Source organism: Gossypium hirsutum, chromosome D01, assembly GCF_007990345.1.
Source record: "Gossypium hirsutum isolate 1008001.06 chromosome D01, Gossypium_hirsutum_v2.1, whole genome shotgun sequence".
Lineage (NCBI taxonomy): Eukaryota > Viridiplantae > Streptophyta > Magnoliopsida > Malvales > Malvaceae > Gossypium > Gossypium hirsutum.
In genome coordinates this window covers 64210776-64229661 of record NC_053437.1, presented here as the reverse complement: position 1 = coordinate 64229661, position 18886 = coordinate 64210776, and the positions used below count along the sequence as shown (strand labels likewise).

At 31.7% G+C, this 18886-nt stretch overlaps 3 protein-coding genes across 3 annotated transcripts; all 3 read right to left on the bottom strand.

Annotated features, from left to right (window-relative positions):
* Window positions 1–487: 487 nt before the first annotated feature.
* Window positions 488–2911, bottom strand: LOC121214057 (L-type lectin-domain containing receptor kinase S.4-like). The gene has a single exon (XM_041087720.1). It carries the CDS (start codon window positions 2798–2800, stop codon window positions 782–784), a length of 2019 nt encoding a protein of 672 aa, XP_040943654.1. The 5' UTR covers window positions 2801–2911; the 3' UTR covers window positions 488–781.
* Window positions 2912–10037: 7126 nt separating this feature from the next.
* Window positions 10038–11645, bottom strand: LOC107940899 (protein PSK SIMULATOR 1). Its single transcript, XM_016874363.2, has one exon. It carries the CDS (start codon window positions 11633–11635, stop codon window positions 10244–10246), a length of 1392 nt encoding a protein of 463 aa, XP_016729852.1. The 5' UTR covers window positions 11636–11645; the 3' UTR covers window positions 10038–10243.
* A 1767-nt stretch (window positions 11646–13412) lies between these two features.
* Window positions 13413–14603, bottom strand: LOC107940902 (transcriptional regulator TAC1). The gene has a single exon (XM_016874367.2). It carries the CDS (start codon window positions 14522–14524, stop codon window positions 13976–13978), a length of 549 nt encoding a protein of 182 aa, XP_016729856.1. The 5' UTR covers window positions 14525–14603; the 3' UTR covers window positions 13413–13975.
* Between the last annotated feature and the right edge of the window lie 4283 nt (window positions 14604–18886).

The following is an 18886-nucleotide window of genomic DNA, read 5'->3' as shown; positions in this document are numbered from 1 at the left end:
GTGTGTAACCGACTCCCGAACCCATTTTCTAGATCTTTGTAGACCGAAAAATATTATTTTAATAAATCAAACTTCTTATTAAAACGATCAAATCACGAGATGACCTAATCACGCCTCTTAAAAATGATTGGTGGCGACTCTCATTTTGTCTTTTCTTAAAATAAAAAGTTGATTTTAAAAAAAGAGGGCTTCGAGATTGAGTACGGGTAAACTCTCTTTCGACTAATGAAGCTAGCTCTAGAGTTCATCTTCCTAATATCAAGGTATGAATTTGCATTTGTGGATGAAAGGAGTATCACTGACAATATCATACTTACCAAGAGCTTGGGATATAATTTAGCAAACAGAATTTAACCGTGTTAATAATTGAGATTGGATTTGAAATCTAAAAACTATAAGGAATTAAATTATTAAAAATAAAAGTATAAGGACTAAATTTTAAATTTGTGTAGAGTAGAAAACATATTTTTGAACTTTGAAAAAGTCAGTTTAAATCAATTACTTTATTATTGTCTCTTTCTTTTGATTTACTATGGTTTTTGGTACAAAAGAAATATATATGGTCCCTCCAAAGCATAACATTGTCAACTTTCTCATTAATTTTAGCCAAATACAACCAAAAGTACTCTGCTACCATTTCAGTTTGAATTCAATTTCATCCCTCATTAATGCCTTCCTATGTGAGAACTGAAAATTTTGTCATTGAAAAATGATGCTATAACATGTGAAATATCTGCCATTTTTTGTTATATATATATATATATAAAAGTAGTCTACTTTCTCAAAGAGAAACAATACTAGTACCACCATTGCCATGTTGATCCGTGAATGAATACGAACTCGTATTATCAAATGTTGAGGACATGAACGAATGCAGAAAAGTGTCAAACCCTTCGCCAACTCCCTCATATATCCTCGATGGTTTCAAAACTTCTGGTAATTCAGCCTCTCCGTCGAGATATCTCACAGCTTGCCTCATGTTAGGTCGCGCCATAGGCACATCATTTGAGCAAATTAGGCCTAATTTAAGCACCACCAACATTTCATCTTCTTTATACTTGTCATTAAGCCTAATGTCTACCACATCGAAGAGCCTTCCTTGTGTAAACTTCTCCCAAACCCAATCAATCAACACTAGTTCCTCTTGTGATACATTGGACTCGATGGGTCTCCGCCCGCATGCGACCTCGAGCAAAAAAGCACCGAAAGCATAAACATCGGAGCTCGTTGTGGCCTTTCCTGTCTTAGGTAACTCCGGTGCTAGATACCCTAGTGTACCAACAACCCTAGTTGTCCCTGGATTCGAACCGTGTTCATACAGTTTCGCCAACCCGAAATCTCCTAACTTTCCATTCAATTCATCATCTAACAACACATTACTAGCTTTAACATCTCTATGAATCACAATTTGTTCATACCCTTCATGTAAATAAAGAAGCCCTGAAGCAACACCCTTTATAATATTCAATCTTTGTTCCCAATTAAGTACTATTTTAGGGTCATCAAACAAGAACTTATCTAAGCTACCATTAGCCATGTAATCATAAACAAGAAGAAGGTCACCTCTTCTCCTACACCATCCCAATAATTGAACCAAGTTCCGATGCCGAAGTCTCCCAATACTCGCGATCTCCGACACGAACTCGCGTAACCCTTGTTTCGATTCGTGAGAGACTCTCTTGACAGCAACTTGGGTTTTAGAATCCTTAAGCTTTCCTTTATAAACTTTGCCAAAACCACCATGACCAAGTAAAGCTTTGTCACTAAAACCATTGGTTGCTCTTTTGAGTTCATGGTAATCATATCTTTGTGGCCCAATTTCCAATTCCCAATCTTCAATCACATCAGCATTCTTGATCTTCATAAAGATATAAACAGCAACGGATAAAGCTGCTATAACAAAAACAACAGATGAAACCGAGACACCAACTGTTAAAGCTGTATGTTTTGCCGGTGGTCGGGGAAGTGAAGGTAATGAAGATAGATCAAGAGCTTGAGCTTCTCCATTCATTTTAAAGCTCCAACCTAGAATATAATGGGAACTAGCAAGTAAACCAGTTGAAGCTGAGAACCCAACATACATAAACTCTTGGAGAAAAGGTGAAAGATCTACCTTTAACGGCAAGATCGGCAAACTCGGTTTTTTAGAACTCGATGAAATCGTTACATTAACAAGTTTTTCAACTGAGTCATACTCAATCCAAACTAGAATCGGTTTCCCACTCTTGAGACTAACATTTTGCTTCACCAAACCAACCCCATCGATGTAATAACCAGCAGGAACCGAAGCAGTTGAGTTCAAGCTGTTTATGTCGATTCCAACATGGTTGTCGTTGATGTCTTGGAACTCAAAATCTTGAACCGTATCGAACTCAACCGCAACGAGATAATCCGACGAGTTACCCACATCGGTAGCATTGAGGATCCCTAAGTACTGACTAGGCAGTGCTTTGAGGTCTTTAGAAGCGGCGATTGTGAAAGCCAAACCATGGCCACCGAGCTTTGGGTACTCAGGGACTATGGCCATTGCAAAGGTGGTTGAAAAGGAGAAAGCTTGGCCATTGCTGGAGTTTTTGAATCTAAATGGTGAGCTATAAAAGGCATGACCCTGTAAACGACTGGTGTCGTTTGTTAATTTTAGAATGCCATTGGCTTGAATCTCTGCACTTCCTGTTAGTGTTAAGTTGGTGCTGAGATTTGGGGGTTTGAAACCTGGGAAGAAGAGAGTATCAGTGGGTTGGGAAGAAGAAGAGATTAAAAGGGGGATAAGAGTAAGCAAAACCAGGAGGAAATAAGGCATTTTCTAAAGATAAATGGAGAGTAAAAACTGTGAAATCTACAGGAATGTTGTGTGAGGTCTGAAGGGAGTTTGAGCATTTTTCTTTGGGGGTCTCCTTATCGAGACAGAAAAGGGTCGGTGGAATACTAGAGTATTTTAGATATTTTCATTTTCAATTGTTAATTTTTTTAAAAGTATAATACATAGAAAATTATTAAAAATATTAAATAAATATTTTTTAATAAATTAAAAAATATTATTTATATCCAAATCTTCTCACTTTCGAGCAACCCTTTGAGCCAGGCTGAGTGGCCCAACTCATGGACATGTTTACCCCCTAACCTATAAATAAAAGGATAATACAGTTCAGTACACTTGAACTCAAGCTCCTTTACATTGATAATAATATTCATACCAATTAAGCTAAGAGTCAATCAACATTAAGGTTTATTTATTTATTTTTAAGATTATTAGTATTGGTTCACATAAATAAATAATTTTAAAATGATAATCAAGTACCACATTAAAGGAGTGTTTAACACGAATACCAAATGATAACGTCACCACTTTTAAATAAAAATAAATCAATTTTTAATGACTAAAAATATTTTTATAAAAATAAATATTAAATAATTTAACATACTCTACTATGTTGAACTCATTTAATAAATGAATCCCAAAATATTATTATTACTTAATTTAATAAACAAACGTAAATAAAATTATTCATCCTACATTAATGGAGTGCAGTGGTGAAACTAGGGGCTCGCAGGGGTCCCGACCTCTCTAAAGTGAAATTTTTTTCATATGATCCTTTTAAAATTTTTAAAATTTTAAATTAATAAAGGTAATATTGCACTTCAACCTCCCTAAAAATATAGAAATTTGATTTAATCTTTTAAAAATTATAAATATATAATTTATTAAAATAATAAAATTATATTTTTTATTATAAAAATTATAATTTAATTTCTATTCCTAAAATTCTTTTATGATTTCGCACCGCATGGAGTGGACTTGACCATGCCATGCCATACCAAACCAGACTCGAAAAGTCTAAACTGATGACTATTTTATGGAGTGGACTTGGGCATCTAATACAATTGATGACTATTTTAGTAGGATATAAAAATCGGGTTTTGAATATCTAAATTTGAGATTCATCTTTTGTGATTATATTTATAAGTTTTCGAGTTTTATTATATGTTTTTGTGATATTATTTAATATCGATACTATTGTTAATTGTTTATAAAACTTAAATTAAATAGAAATTTGAGTAAATTATACATTTGTAGCCACTTAATTATTAGTAAATTTGTTTATTATTCAATTATGAAAAGTTACAAAACGTTCACTCAATTATTTAATTTTGTCGTTTTTAATCATCCAACTATATTAGATTTTTTGGTGTTTTTACTTTTATGTTAATTTGTTGGTGATAAAAAGACAAAATTGAGCAGTTCAATCATAAATTTTTTATAAAAAAATACTAATAACGGTAACTAGTGTAATTTACCCTAAAAGTTTGCTTATGTGCCTAGATCCGCAAACATTTTCGCTCATTACCTTGCGATAGAATGTCTAAGAATAGAGAAAGAAAGTTACTTGGACTTAGGAACGGTGAACGACACTGGAGCGAGATCTTTGCTCCTCGGACCAAGAGAACCAGATTGATAGCAGAAAGGGAAACGTTTTGGTAGAAGGAAAGGCAAAGAAATGCAAAAGATCAGTTTTTTGGGAGCATTTACCTTTTAGGAATCTGGCACCGACACAAGCTTCTAGGGTTTACTTTTGGAGAGTGGGTGCCAGCTAAATCTAGGCTGACTTTTAATTTGTTTTCTTTTTCAATTTCGTTTTGTTTATTATTTTGATTCTTGTTTTTAATTCTGTTTGTTTCTTCACTCTCGTAAGCCATCTTCAATGGGTTAACTTGTACTTTGAATTATTTTATCATAAATTTCAACCCGGTTCATTTCAAAAAAGAAAAAAAATTAATGTATATAACAAAATTGAATGAGGTTAGAGCCTTTGCTCCCTTTCTAAATGGAATAATAACAATTTCAGTCCCTTCTAATTACAAAATTTTCATTTTAAACCTTGTTTAAGCAAAATATTTACTTTTAACTCTTCAAATTTTTAAAATTTTATTTCCACTCAATATTGAATTTCTGTCTTCACCTTATTAGTTACTCAATTGATTGAGACAGAATTAAATTTTGATAATCAAGCTAAAAAAATAATCATAATTCTTAGTCAAAACTTTGAAAATTTGAGGTTTTTTTTTTTTGAATTTTTTTGATTGTCTTTCAACAGTTAACGTAATGTCATTTGAAACGACAACATGTGATTAAGGTTATTTAGACAGATTTCTTTATTCAAAATTGAAGGCTTAAAAGGACAAATGATATTATTACTAGACCTATTCATGGGCCGGGCCGGGCCCACAAAAATTTTCAGTCTGTTTACTAGGCCCGGGCCCAGCCCGGGCCCGAAATATGGGCTTGATATTTTGCCCAGGCCCAGCCCGAAGAAAAAATATGGGGCCCGGCCCGGCCCGTTTTTAATTAAAATTAAAATTATTTTTTAAATAAAATTAAAACTAATTGTTATTAAAATTAATTGTTAGTAAAATTATCAAATTATTAATTGTTAATTGTATTAATTGTTGTAATAAAATCTAACATTTGATTAGTAAATTTATCAAATTATTAATTGTATTAATTGTTGTAACAAAATCTAACATTTGATTAGTAAAACAAACTTGATGTTTTATTATTTTTTTTGTAACACTAGTCAAGGAAATGAAAGTAAATAAACTTAAAATAAAAAACTATTATATTTTAAAAATAAAAAATATATATTTAATATTTTTTGGGCCGGGCCGGGCCCGGGCCAAAAAAATCTTGCGCAAGGCCCGGCCCATTTTTTAAACGGGCCTAAAATTTTGCCCAAGCCCATATTTCGAGCCTATATTTTTACCCAAACCCTCTCATATTTCGGGTGGGCCGTCGGGCCGGGCCGGGCCACCCGGCCCATGGACAGGTCTAATTATTACCACTACCATGCTTTGTGTCTTACTTTTCAATTACAAGTTCAATTTTGTACAGTTCAATTTTTTTTATTAAATGTCACAAACCTGTAAACTAAAATTCAAATAGTTTTTTTTTCGATATCTAACATTAACTGTCAGATTGACTTGGATTCAAGATATGTAATTCTACTCATCATTGAGTATTGATGCACTGCACCGGTTATCAAATCGTCGCTTGAAGTTCATTGGCTATATTAAAAAAAAAAGAAAAAAACTTTACACCCCCAATGACTTAAATGAAAACTTTTAAATAATTCATTAACCATTTTGTAACTTTTTAAAATTAAATTATCAAAATAAAGCCAAAATTATATATGTATATATTTATTTAGATTTGATGGCTTAATAAAGGTTAAATTACTGTATTAGTCTTTGTATTTTATGAAAGTTATGAATGTAATTTTTTTACTTTAATTTTCATCAATTTTAGTCCCTATATTCGAATTTCAAAATTTTAACCTTGACCCAAATAATAGTAGTTAAATTCAATTTCTAGTCATGTGTTATGCGTATTTAGCCCACATTCTCTAATTGAATCATTCTAACATTCTTATAAATTTCAAAATTTGAAATTTCAGTTTTGACACAAATGACAGTCGTTAACCCATAAACTAAATTTTTAGTGAGTAATTTATAAAAATAACACGTTGACATGGTATTACACATATGATAATATATATATGTTTGCGCATCAAATTTTGGAAAATAGCAAAAATTAACCATTATCATTTGGTAAGGACTAAAGTTTTAAAAATTGAAAAGTATAAGGACTAAAAATGACCAAATTAAAGTATAAAGACTAAATAAACAACTTCTCCAAAGTACAAAGATTAATAGTAAAATTCAACCTTTAAGAAATAATTAAAGCACAACATATTGTTTTGTAGGAACAAAAAGGAAGGCTTGCATATATCTAAATGCTAACCAGACATGCACAAACTACACTACCACATAAGTTAACCTCTAAATCGAACTCTGATCTTGAGTGTAAGGGCCCAATTTTGCTCGGGCCCTAAACATCAACCAGAAACAAAAATAAAAATAAAAAGTTCCAAAGTCCAATTACATTCATAGGCCCAAATGGCTCGAAAATAAAGACTTAGAGGCCCAATAGCCCAAGCTATTTCAGAATGTCAAAAACCCTAAACCTGCCGAAGCCAAGGCCGACCGAAGAGTGGCTCGAAGAGAGGGGAGAGGTTTTCTGAATTTTTTTTAGAAATGGGGATGAAATGATTTTTTTTTTGAAGTTTTTTTTTGCTTATGTAGGGTGCCAAAACAACACCATTTTAAAAGGGTCTAAAAGGCCCAAAACGATGCCGTTTCGGGGGCCGACCCGATCCAACCCAGCAGATCCGCGTGTTTTTTAATGGTCTATTTATGATTTCGGTCCTTCATCCACTTTTTAATGATATTTCAATCGAGTCCTATTTCGCTTCTTTTTCTTTTTAAAATTTTACCATTTAATTTTTGTTTTTGTTTCATTTTAGTCCTTTCTTATTGTTATTATTATCCTACTTTTTATACTTTCGAAAATTAGATTGTTTATGTTTTTTTGACTCACACATTTATTGTATTATTATTATTATTATTATTATTATTATTTCTTTTTCCTTTATTATTTAATTAATATTAGAATAGTAATTAACTATATTATTAATTTAGTAATAACTATGCTATGATTAGTACCATAATTATTATAAAATCGATATTATTATTATAAAAATTGATATTATTACTACAAAATTGGTATTCTCATTATTATTATAGTTGTATTACTATCATCATTTTGTGCATTATGTCACAACCTATTCATTCGGTTTTTTTTAAAAATATACGTATCTTTCTAAAAAAAGAAAAGAAAAAGGGTCATCTTCGTTTTATATAACATGTAAAATATTCAAAACTGAGGTGATATTCATTATTTTTGGAATTGGAAAAATCGTGTTCATAACTTACGGAATATGGCTTCATTCTAAAACCAAGATAGTCGAATATCTACTTTAAAATAAAAAAAATGAGATTTAAGCAGTGATCAATTGGCGTTTATTCTCGTTTTCGAGGATTTAAGATATTGTGTCCTAACTTACGGGACATAATCTTTTTTTCTCGCTTAACTTGAAATAAACCCTTTTCACGAAAATTATTTTAGTTAGGTAGTGCCTTAATAAAAAATAAAAAAAGGATGGTGTTTTAAACTCTTTTCAAATTTTTAATTTTTGACACTGAAGACATCAAGTAATCAATTAGGTACTAATTTTGGGCGTAACGAGGGTGCTAATCCTTCCTCGTGTGTAACCAACTCCCGAACCCATTTTCTAGATTTTTGTAGACCGAAAAACATTGTTTTAATAAATCGAACTTCTTATTAAAACAATCAAATCACGAGATGACCTAATCACGCCTCTTAAAAATGATTGGTGGCGACTCTCATTTTTATCTTTTCTTAAAATAAAAAGTCGATTTTAAAAAAAAGGGGTTCGAGATTGAGTACGGGTAAACTCTCTTTCGACTAATGAAGCTAGCTCTAGAGTTCATCTTCCTAATATCAAGGTATAAAGTTGCACTTGTGGATGAAAGGAGTATCACTGACAATATCATACTTGCCAAGAGCTTGGGATATGGGAGATCAACCTTATCTTCAAGATGTGCCTCGAAAATTAAAAACATTGTTCTCATTAATTAGTTTAATCACTAGCTGGAGCAACCCTAAGTCATAAGAAGAAACTTTCCCTAAATTGGCTTTAAATTAAGTTGAAATTTTCAGAGACAAAATATTGGAAAGCAAATAGTTGGTGCAATGCATGGGCACTCATGGTGTGCTTTTCAGACAAATGATCATGTGCTTCATATTTAAAAATAATGTAACAGTTATTTAACTACTACCAATACTGACAATCAACAGTGTTGCCTTATCGGTTCATTAAAGCAATGAACCATTTGCTGTAAACAAATGACAAGAATCCAAAATGGCTTCTCTTGTTGGCTGTGTTTTATGGTATTCTCAGTATTAAATAGTACAGACAACCACTACTGAAAAACATCACCTTGGGCCATGTGGGAACTAAAAAAAATGAGCCATGCTAGTCCAAATTTCCCATAATAAGCTGAGATTTATGCATCCAATTTGCTTAAGAACAATTTACCTTTTTATCATTCAATTTCAAAAAATATTGAATTATTCAAAAGTTTTTATTTAAGTCACTGGGTTATTTTTATTTAAAAAGTCCGGTTAGCGAGTTCTAAGTGACAATTCGACAATTGATATAATGGGTCAGTACCCATTGATGAGTAGAAGAACATACCTTAGATCAAAATCAATCTGATGGTAAGTGTCGAAGATCAAAGAAGAAAGTTTTTTGGATTTTAGTTCACAGATTCATGGTGTTCAAAGTTGTTTCTTGAAAATAAAGTGAACTATAGAAAAGAAGGGAACGAGAGCTTTTGATTAGTGCATGCGGTGTGAACGGATAAGGTTATATAGCAATGATTTTAACAGTCCAATGACTTAAATGGAAACTTTTGAATAGTTCAGTGACTATTTTGTAGCTTTTTGAAGTTGAGTGACCAAAACATGAACTTACTAACATGTAATAATATTATTATTTTTTGCCTAGTTTTGTTACTAGTGTAATAATATGGGAAAATATTTATTTAATACATATTTGTTACAATAGTTAGACATAAAATAAAGAATATTTGGTACAAATTTGAACTTGAAATTCAAAAGATGAGTAAACACTCAAAAAAAGAAAAGAAAAAAAGACTTCTTCAAAATAAGAAAAATAATTTCTTTCTATTTTCAAAAATAAGTCACGTGAGTGAGTGTCTAAATTGTCAATTGATATTAGTTTACCGCTAACTCATACTAAAACACACTGAAAATAACTCGTATCAAACATAGCATTTTTGTGCTAAAATGACATGAAAAACAAAACCTACTAATTTTGACTAAAAAATTTACTCGAGTGAAAACGAGACACTGGTGCTCACAAATTACTCGAGTTTGACTAAAAAATTTGAACTTGATCTAATATTATCGAGTGAAGCCCAAACTTGAGCAACTCGAGCTATTGGTTGAGTCGAATTCAATCTTGGTAATACTTGACTCGAACGACTCATGAGTCTTTCATTTTTAAAATATTATTAAATTACATTATTGTCTTGAATATATGTCATTAACTCTAAGTTTAACTATTGAGTTGAGTTAAAACCTGGATACTTACAAGCTTAATTAAGCTGAGTTGGAGTTCGAGCATGAGTACGAAAATGATAAACAAGCTTAATCAAACTTGAGTTCAAGCTCAAGTCCTTCCATTATATCCTATGTTGCTCGATTGTTTAAAGACCTTCATATCTTCCAATAACGATCATGCTAGCAAATGCCACCTCTTTTTCCTCGATTCTCATATCTATATATACAACTCAACCCTACCAAAATCTCCACAATGGCAGCCTCCGTTCTCTCCAAATCCGAGAAATGTAGTGTTTGCAGCAACAAAACCGTCGGCTTCGCATCCAAGTTTCGTTGCTCTAAGTTCCTCTCTTGTTGCCACTGCAATGTATCGTGCGCCACCGGAGCCAACCACTCGAATATCTCTTCCAATGCTGCTTTCCACCCTTCGGCTACACCTTGCTGCCCTTCACGGGCTTCGGCATCTTTGTGCCAATGGCTCTTAAGCTTACCTCTCAACATTTGCTTCAAATTCATCGGTAACATCTCGAACATGTACTCCCTTGCATCGTTGGTGATCATCTTCGAGGAATAAAAATAGGCTTCTGCCATGATTATTACGTTAGCGTAACGAACAGCAAGCCCCGCCACTCCCACCGTGTTCTCCGGTGCCGATTGGACAAGCATTTGGTTCTTCTCAGTGTTTACATCCATGTATCTGATTTTGGTGATGAATTTATCGATTTTTGTGATGGATGAAAGACGAAAAGTTACGCCTTTGGGTGATTTTGGGTTTGAATTATAATGTAGCCTATTGAAATTTCGGTTCTTGGCGGTGATACAAGGAAGGCTTGAAACAAAAGGTTCGAAAACGGTACATATTCTAACGAAAATGACGGCTACAATTTGTGCCATTAATGCAACGATTTTATCGAATGTTTGATTCCAAAGAGAAATCTTTCGGAAATGAATAACTTGTTTTCTTCGTGAAGATATTTCTTCGTTGAAATAATCAATTTTGGACCCACTATTCTGTCTCCATTTCTTTCTTTTCGATATCTCCATTTCATCGACGCCTACCAAAGATGCATATAAAACAGACGTCGAACATGCATATTTCTCCATTTGATCAATGGTTTTCACAACATGTTCGGTGTTAAAATCGAGGGTTCTTGCATCAATGATCCCTTGTTTCATGTTATGATAAGCGATGTCGAACTTATTGAGTTCGACATCGATACATTTCTTGCCCAAACGAGAGACAATAGCGGCTGCTTGGTCGAGATTCTCGAGCATCTCTTCACATGCAAGGCTAAGGAGATAGGTTTCGTCATCGGAGTTCAAACTGACAACGCCTGGGGATTTCATGATACCATTACGAAGTCTATGGAATTCATCGTCTGATAATGATTTGTAAAGGGCGACAAGACGGACCATACATTTGGCTGTCTCGAAAGCTAATATTTGAAGCGTCGGAGAACAGGATGATGATGATGATGATGATAATGATAACGATGACGACGACGATTTTGTGTGGCGAGAAACATGGGATTTGTTTGAAGATTTATTTATACCTGCAGGTCGCCACGCCATGGATGGACAACACGACCAGAATGTTGTTGTTTTTGTTTTGGGGATCCCAACGTTGGAATCCGTTTGGTTTGGTTTAGGGTTTTAAGGATAAAATTATTTCGAGATGATTTGAGGAGATGATAGAGATTTAGGGACATTTCTAGGCTTTTTCATTGCCTTCCCATAGATGGAAAATTAGAAACATAAATCATGGGGTTTTTTTTTTTTTAATTTTATTTGTTTTCTTTAGAGGAGAAACATAGAAGGGAGATGGGTGTATTATGAAGTTTTATTTATTTGCTTGTATAAAAATAATAATTGATAAACATGAAATTAAAGTCTAATGATGATACACCTTTTTTATGGGTTGGGTCACCCGGTTCGTCTGAAAAGTGAGAGAATTTGGGTAAAAATATAGATTCGAAAAATGAGCCTGGACAAAATAAGGGCTATTTACAAAACAAGTTAGACTTCTGGTAAAGCTTTTTTGGCTTGGGTCGGGCCCGAATTTGCAATAAGAAAAAGAACTATTGTTTTCTTGCTATTTTCCCACTGTTTTGTTGTTGTTTTTTCACTGTTTTGTTGTCATTTCACTATTATATTGCTACTATTTTGTTATTATGTTTAGATATTGTATAACTATTATTTTATTGTTAATTTTGCTACTATTTTAGAGCATTTGCTTGTTAAGTTGCACTTATCTTAGTGCTATTTAAGTATAAAGATTTTTTTAAAAATTTATTTTTAATTTGTTGGGAAACATTTATTTTAACATTTTTAGTGTTTTTGATGTATTATATATTTTTAAAATATATATATAAAAAATTTAATATGGACGGCCCAGACTGAGCCTGAGTTTATCAAATGAACCTGAAATTTTGTCAGAACTTAGCTCGACCCATAAACAGGTCTACATTTTAATCACTTTTGGTAATTTTTAGATAATTTCCTAATTATTATTTAACTAAGGTTTGTAATAGTTTTGTATACATCTTTTCATGGGCCAAGCTTATGTATTATATCATCATATTTTATTTTTCTCAAGTTGATCCGATCAAAAATAAATGTCTGAAAATCTACCTAAAGTTACTCATATTTATAAAACACTTATATTATTTTTTAAGTATTTAATAAATTTTTTTTATTTTTATTAAAATTTTAAACATAAACAACTTAACATATTTTTTTAATGTTACATCATAATATTATATATTTAATTTTATGTGACATAAATTACATAATATATAAAAATAAAATAAAAATATATATTACAAAAGTATGAAATAGGTTGGGCCGGGCTCAAACCTTTAGTATTGGAGCTCAAGCTCGACCTATATTTTAAACAAGTCTAATTTTCTTTGTCAAAGGTCATTTATGTTGGATTTTTTTTTTGAAATTTTTTTATACAAAGCTTACATTTATCTATAATTCTTCCCTACTCTTAAATCAGAGGAAAAATACACTAAAATACGTTCGAACTCACATTTTCCTAATTGTCATAATAGTAATAATACCAATTGAACTAAAGCTCGATAAATAAAATCGTTGAAATTAATCATACTTTTATTTTTTATGCTTCAATATATACAACTTTGTTGAGAAGAGGACTAAACAATATATAAAAACAATCTTTCATTAGAAAAGGTAAAATAGAGATACATTGTTCACACAATCTTTATTGGAATTAGTCATTACAAATACTAATTTAAATAATTTAATTAAAATTAAACACATACATAATTTTTACAAGAGTAACACTTCAACCTGGACACTCAAAGTCGTAGGGAATGGAAAGCTAGATTTTGGTATACATCAATTAGGGAATGGAGTTATAGATGTTGAAAAATCGAATTATAAATACGTATGTTCAATTGAGTTAAGGCTCGGTCGACATCATTATTATTGTAACATGTGAAAGGATGTGAATTTAAGCACATTTAACCCATATTATCCTTTGATTTAAGAATTGTATTTATAAGAAAACTAACTTTATGCATAAATCACCTGTCATACTCTTATGAGGTTGGGGTGGGGGAGGGGCAATGCTAACTTCATGAAAATCGTACATGCATGCATACATGTGTGTGTGTATGTATGTTCGATATAAGGTCAAAACTATGAATATATCACTAGAACACATTATTAGAATTCATATAGAGTTTATCTATATTGTATATATGATTAATTTCTAGAATATATCAGCATATGAAGTCAACAAAATACAAGGATCAGATTATGATAAAAACTAAATATATCAGCTTCATGAACAAAACCCAAATTTGAATCTTCATAATTCACAAGAGAAATTGAAAATAGAGAAAGCTAAAGAAGGAGAAACCTTTTTTATTATTTGGATGTCCATCAAGCATCATCATCGGTCATATAAATCGAAAAGAGCTTTTCAATTGATGCAAGGATTGTTGGATTACGCCCGCGATAAGATATTATCCATTTCATAGATAAAGACCCTCGTGAGGCTCGAGAGTCGGGTCCTAACCGTAGCTCAAGATCCAATTCTACCTGAGACGACGAACCATGACTCGATCTCGAATTCTCTCCGACCCCATCTTTTCCCTTAGGGCTGGCACCAGAACCATTATCATCATCCCTAGGAACTTTTTTCTCTCCACTAGATTCTAATATGGTTTCCGAAATTAGATAACGATCTTGAACTTGAACTAGACCGAGTGTTATAACTGAAGAAATTAGTACGTTTTCTTCGAAAGATTCCCTAAGTTTAGCCCTATCTTTCCTATGGATGTTCATATGACCACCAAGAGCTTGAGCGTTCAAGAACCCTTTTTTGCAGAAAGAACATGTGTAAGACTTTGAATGAATTGAGACATCGTCTTCTTCTAAGGACCAAACTATTTGGTCTGGTTTTTCAAGTTTTGGGTGTTTTGTCTCCATTTCTAAGGCTTGAAAACAAGAGGGGAAGAGATGAAAGAGAGGGGGCACAAGAGAGTCAACTTTTAGGTTTATTTGTAATGTTTTTAATTAAGTACTTAAAAGGGTATACTCCTTACATGCATGAACATTGAACAACATTAGTTTTATTTTGGATGTCTGAATAAACATCTCATTGACCAAAAATACCTGTCACGTTTTATGACTAATTGATGGATTTATATTTAAATGATCTATATATGCATTGATTAGTGCTGGTAGTGAGTCCAACATTTATAATTTTATAAAATTTAAATATGCAATTTCGTTTTGGTATAATGATAAATTTAGTCCTTAACGTCTGTTAACTCTTTATATTTTGGGAATGAAATTTAGTTATTATTCTTTAATAAAGAATCAAATTGTTTTTTAAATTGAAATCAAGGTCCCCACCGTCAATAGTAGTAACTATTCCCTTCACCATGGTTGCTCTCCAAAGAGGTAAACGGTTGGTCATGAAAACATGAATCAAATTGCTTTTCTTTAATAGAAATGTTGACTAAAATATTAATTTTTTAACGATGTTGACTTGGTAGCCCATGTGGCAATCCATGTGCATTTCATGCTAACATGGCGCTATTCAAATAATTAAAAATTATAAAAAAATCAAAAGTTCATTAAAATTCTTAAAAAAACATAAAAATGCACAAGAATCGCTATGTAGGTTTCCATATTTAAAAAGTTAACATTTTAGTCGGCCTTTATGTTAAAATAAATCAATTCGACTCTTTTTTAAAACAAGATGGTCAAATTTGATTTTTTTTTTTAAAGTTTAAGAGTTAAATTTAGTTCCACAAAAAAAAGAGCCAAATTGACAAGAAAATGTAAAGATTAAGAGTTAAATTTAATATTATGCTATTTCTTTTAAATATAAAGTTATTATCCATATAAAATTTGAATTTGAATTGATTAAACTATCTGTTGGATTTCCGAATCTTATTAAATATCTGTATTAAATTGTTATCAAATGCCACCTGGGGTGTGCTTATCTCTAGAGGTGATCATGGGCCGGGCGGCCCGAAATATGAGAGGGTTCGGGTAAAAATATAGGCCCGAAATATGAGTTTGGGCAAAAAACGAAGCCCGTTTAGAAAATGGGCCGGGCCTCGGGTAAATTTTTTTGGCCCGGGCCCAACCCTGCCCTGCCCGAATATAATAAAGATATATATATTTTTAAAAAAATAAAAAATAAATTTCTCATTTCCCCTCCCCATTTCCCTAAGCCCGTAAAAATCCCTAAGCCCTTTCCTCCTCCCTTTTTTTTATTTTAATTTTAATTATTAGTATTGTTAAATTTATTGATATGATATTTCATGGGCAAGGTTCTACTCTAAAATAAAAATAAAAATTCTTTTAAAAATTACACTTTGCCCCTCAAATGATAAAAAAAAAGTTAATTTAATCTTTTAAAAATTATAAAAATATAGGCTATTAAAATGGTAAAATCATTTTTTCTATCATAAAAAAAGAGCTGGGCCGGGCCGGGCTCAGGCTTAGTATTTTTTCCCGGGCCGAGCCTGGACAAAATTTTAGGCGCATATTTTGGGCCGGGCCAGGCCCATATTCAAAGTTCCCTTTTTGTAATTTCCCTTTTTGATAATGTTGTCTTCAAAGTTCAAACACATTATTTTTCCATTGGAAGTATTTTAAAATTTTTTGTTTTGTTTATTTTGTAAATAAATCAATAAAATTTAAAAAATTATAATACTTTATTTACAAAATCACACGATAAAAATGTTCAATTAGGCTACGTGGAATAATTAGTATGCTTAATTTTTTTGTTGATCAATCATTCAAATTGACCTACCAAATTATTATATTCTATATGTATGTATAATTAATATATGATTTAATGGACGACAAATACTGTTCACCCTCTAATCTAAGGGATATATATAATACCTATATACCAACCATGAAGTTGGGCACATCCTAAAACAACATTAATTAAATCCTTTTCTTTGGGTTAATTTTATATTAATATAAGTACGTATATTATTAAGAGATTAATATCATCACAAATTGATCGATTAAGTCTTAGCTCGATTGGTATGGACATTGTTGTTAATACAAGAGGACGTGGATTTGAATGCGTATAAGCATATTATCCTCTTATTTATGGGTTGTGAAGGGGATATAAGTAGTTCTAGTCATTATATCAAAAAGAACAGATATGGTCAAAACCGAGATTATTCAAAATATAATAATATCACACATTCAACTTAAAACCTATGTATTTGGGACGATTTTAAAAGCAAAAGTTAGTTGCCGATGAGATTATATATATTGCTGGTGATGTAATGCATCACATTATTGAATTAAAGATATTTTTCAAAATATCTTTAAATTATAATTTAGTTTACAGTTTTTAATTTTTTTTTTGGTAAAAGAGAAATAAACAAACTAACTACATAGACTAGGTCACCCCCAAATGGGGAGATGTCATGCAAGTGTAGACCGCCTCTTCTATCACGAACTAATTTGACTAGACTATCAACATCTTAATTATCCTTTCTAGAGATGTGCCAAATACTCCAATGCTCCATTTGAGATAAAAGATAATGATTTCTCCTAATCAAAGCAGAATTGGAACCATCTGAAAAACTCTCTTGGATGGCCTGAGTAGCCTCAAGATTATCAGTTTGAATCAACACATTATCATGACCTTGATCTATTAAAAGAGTCAATTCATCCAAGATGCCACACAATTCAGCATCGAATAAGGAATAGTTCCCTAAATATCTGTTAAAGCCGAGAATCCATCCTCCATTTTGGTCTCGCACCATTCCTCTTGTTGTATCAAAATTGGTTGCATTTTTCACGAACCCATCAGTATTTAAACATACCCAATTACCTTGTCAGTATTTTTAAAATGTATAGTTGATACAAGTTTTGGGTGTAGAGCTTCTACAATTAATTTGGTCCAATGTAAGGAGAAGTGGAAAGCTGTAAGATTGAATGGGGATGGAAGCATGATGGAGCTATAGGGGCTCTCTTACGGAGAAGGAAAGAAAAAGTGGGAGAGGAGACTCATTGTTGTCAAAATCAAACCAGCTGATTAGATTGAGAACTAGGTTATTGATTCAGAATAAGGGGTTAGACCGATTGACCCACAAATTAATTGAACCAGCTAGTCGAACAAGTTGAATCATTTTTCTTTATTTTTAACATTTTTTTTTAATTTTTGATAATTTATTCAATTAAACTGGATAAACCAATCAAATCGAAAATCAATACTCTGATCGGTACAACCTCCGATCCAGTTCTGAAAACCATGAAAAGACTCCTCTTTCTTTGACCTTATTATTTGTAGGATGGTTATAAGCAAGAACGAAGCTCAGAACTTTGTATTGGAGGGTCAAAATAAAATTATAATTTTTTGGGAGAGACCGAAGCTAAAATTATTTATGTTTAAATGGTTGAAATTGAATTATTAATATTTAAAATACAATTTATACATATAATTTAAAAGAAAAAAATGATTATATTGAATAATTAAATTTCGAAGAGATAAAAAAAAAGATATTATATCCTTCAACTAGGGACCAAGGCCCTATCTACCCTGTTTACGTATAACAGTATTTAATTAAATCCTTAAAGAATCAATATCGTATGAATTTAAATCCTTACATTAATTTAGACATTAACTTAAGCATTAAACGTCAATTCAAATGTAATGTGGATCATATTTTAAAACGTGTAGGTTAAATTGTAGATACATACCTATCGTAAGAATATCTTATATCTAATATGTTAAAACAACAAAATAATACTAAAATTGAAAAAATCTAACGTAAAACCTTATAAACTAATATCTGTTATGGAAGAACCGACATTTATTTTATTTTGTCGAATCCCAACTTTTTTTTTATTAATCTCATTATAAGTTCTAATCATATCTGTTCTTTTTAATACAATATCTAGAACTACCAACAGCCCCTCCCCAACTTATAAATAGGAGAATAATGTGCTTCAGCATACTTGAACCCACATCCTCCTGTATTGACAATAATATCTATATTAATCGAGCTAAAATTTAATCGACATCGAATCCAACTTTAAATATGATATTTTTATTAATTAGTGGATGCCCAAAAGATTTAACTAAAGTTGAATTGGCCTCAACAACTATTCCCTTTACCTTTTTAATTAATTTTGCAGCCGTCTAATACATTAACAACGTGCCATGTCATTTATAATACAACATCCTAAATTGTCTGACTCAAGAGCTCACATTTAAAATTAATATGAGTGAAAAATATTAATGTTAAAAACGTGTTGGATAATTAGGTATTTTATTTAAAATATATTAATTTTTATTGACCA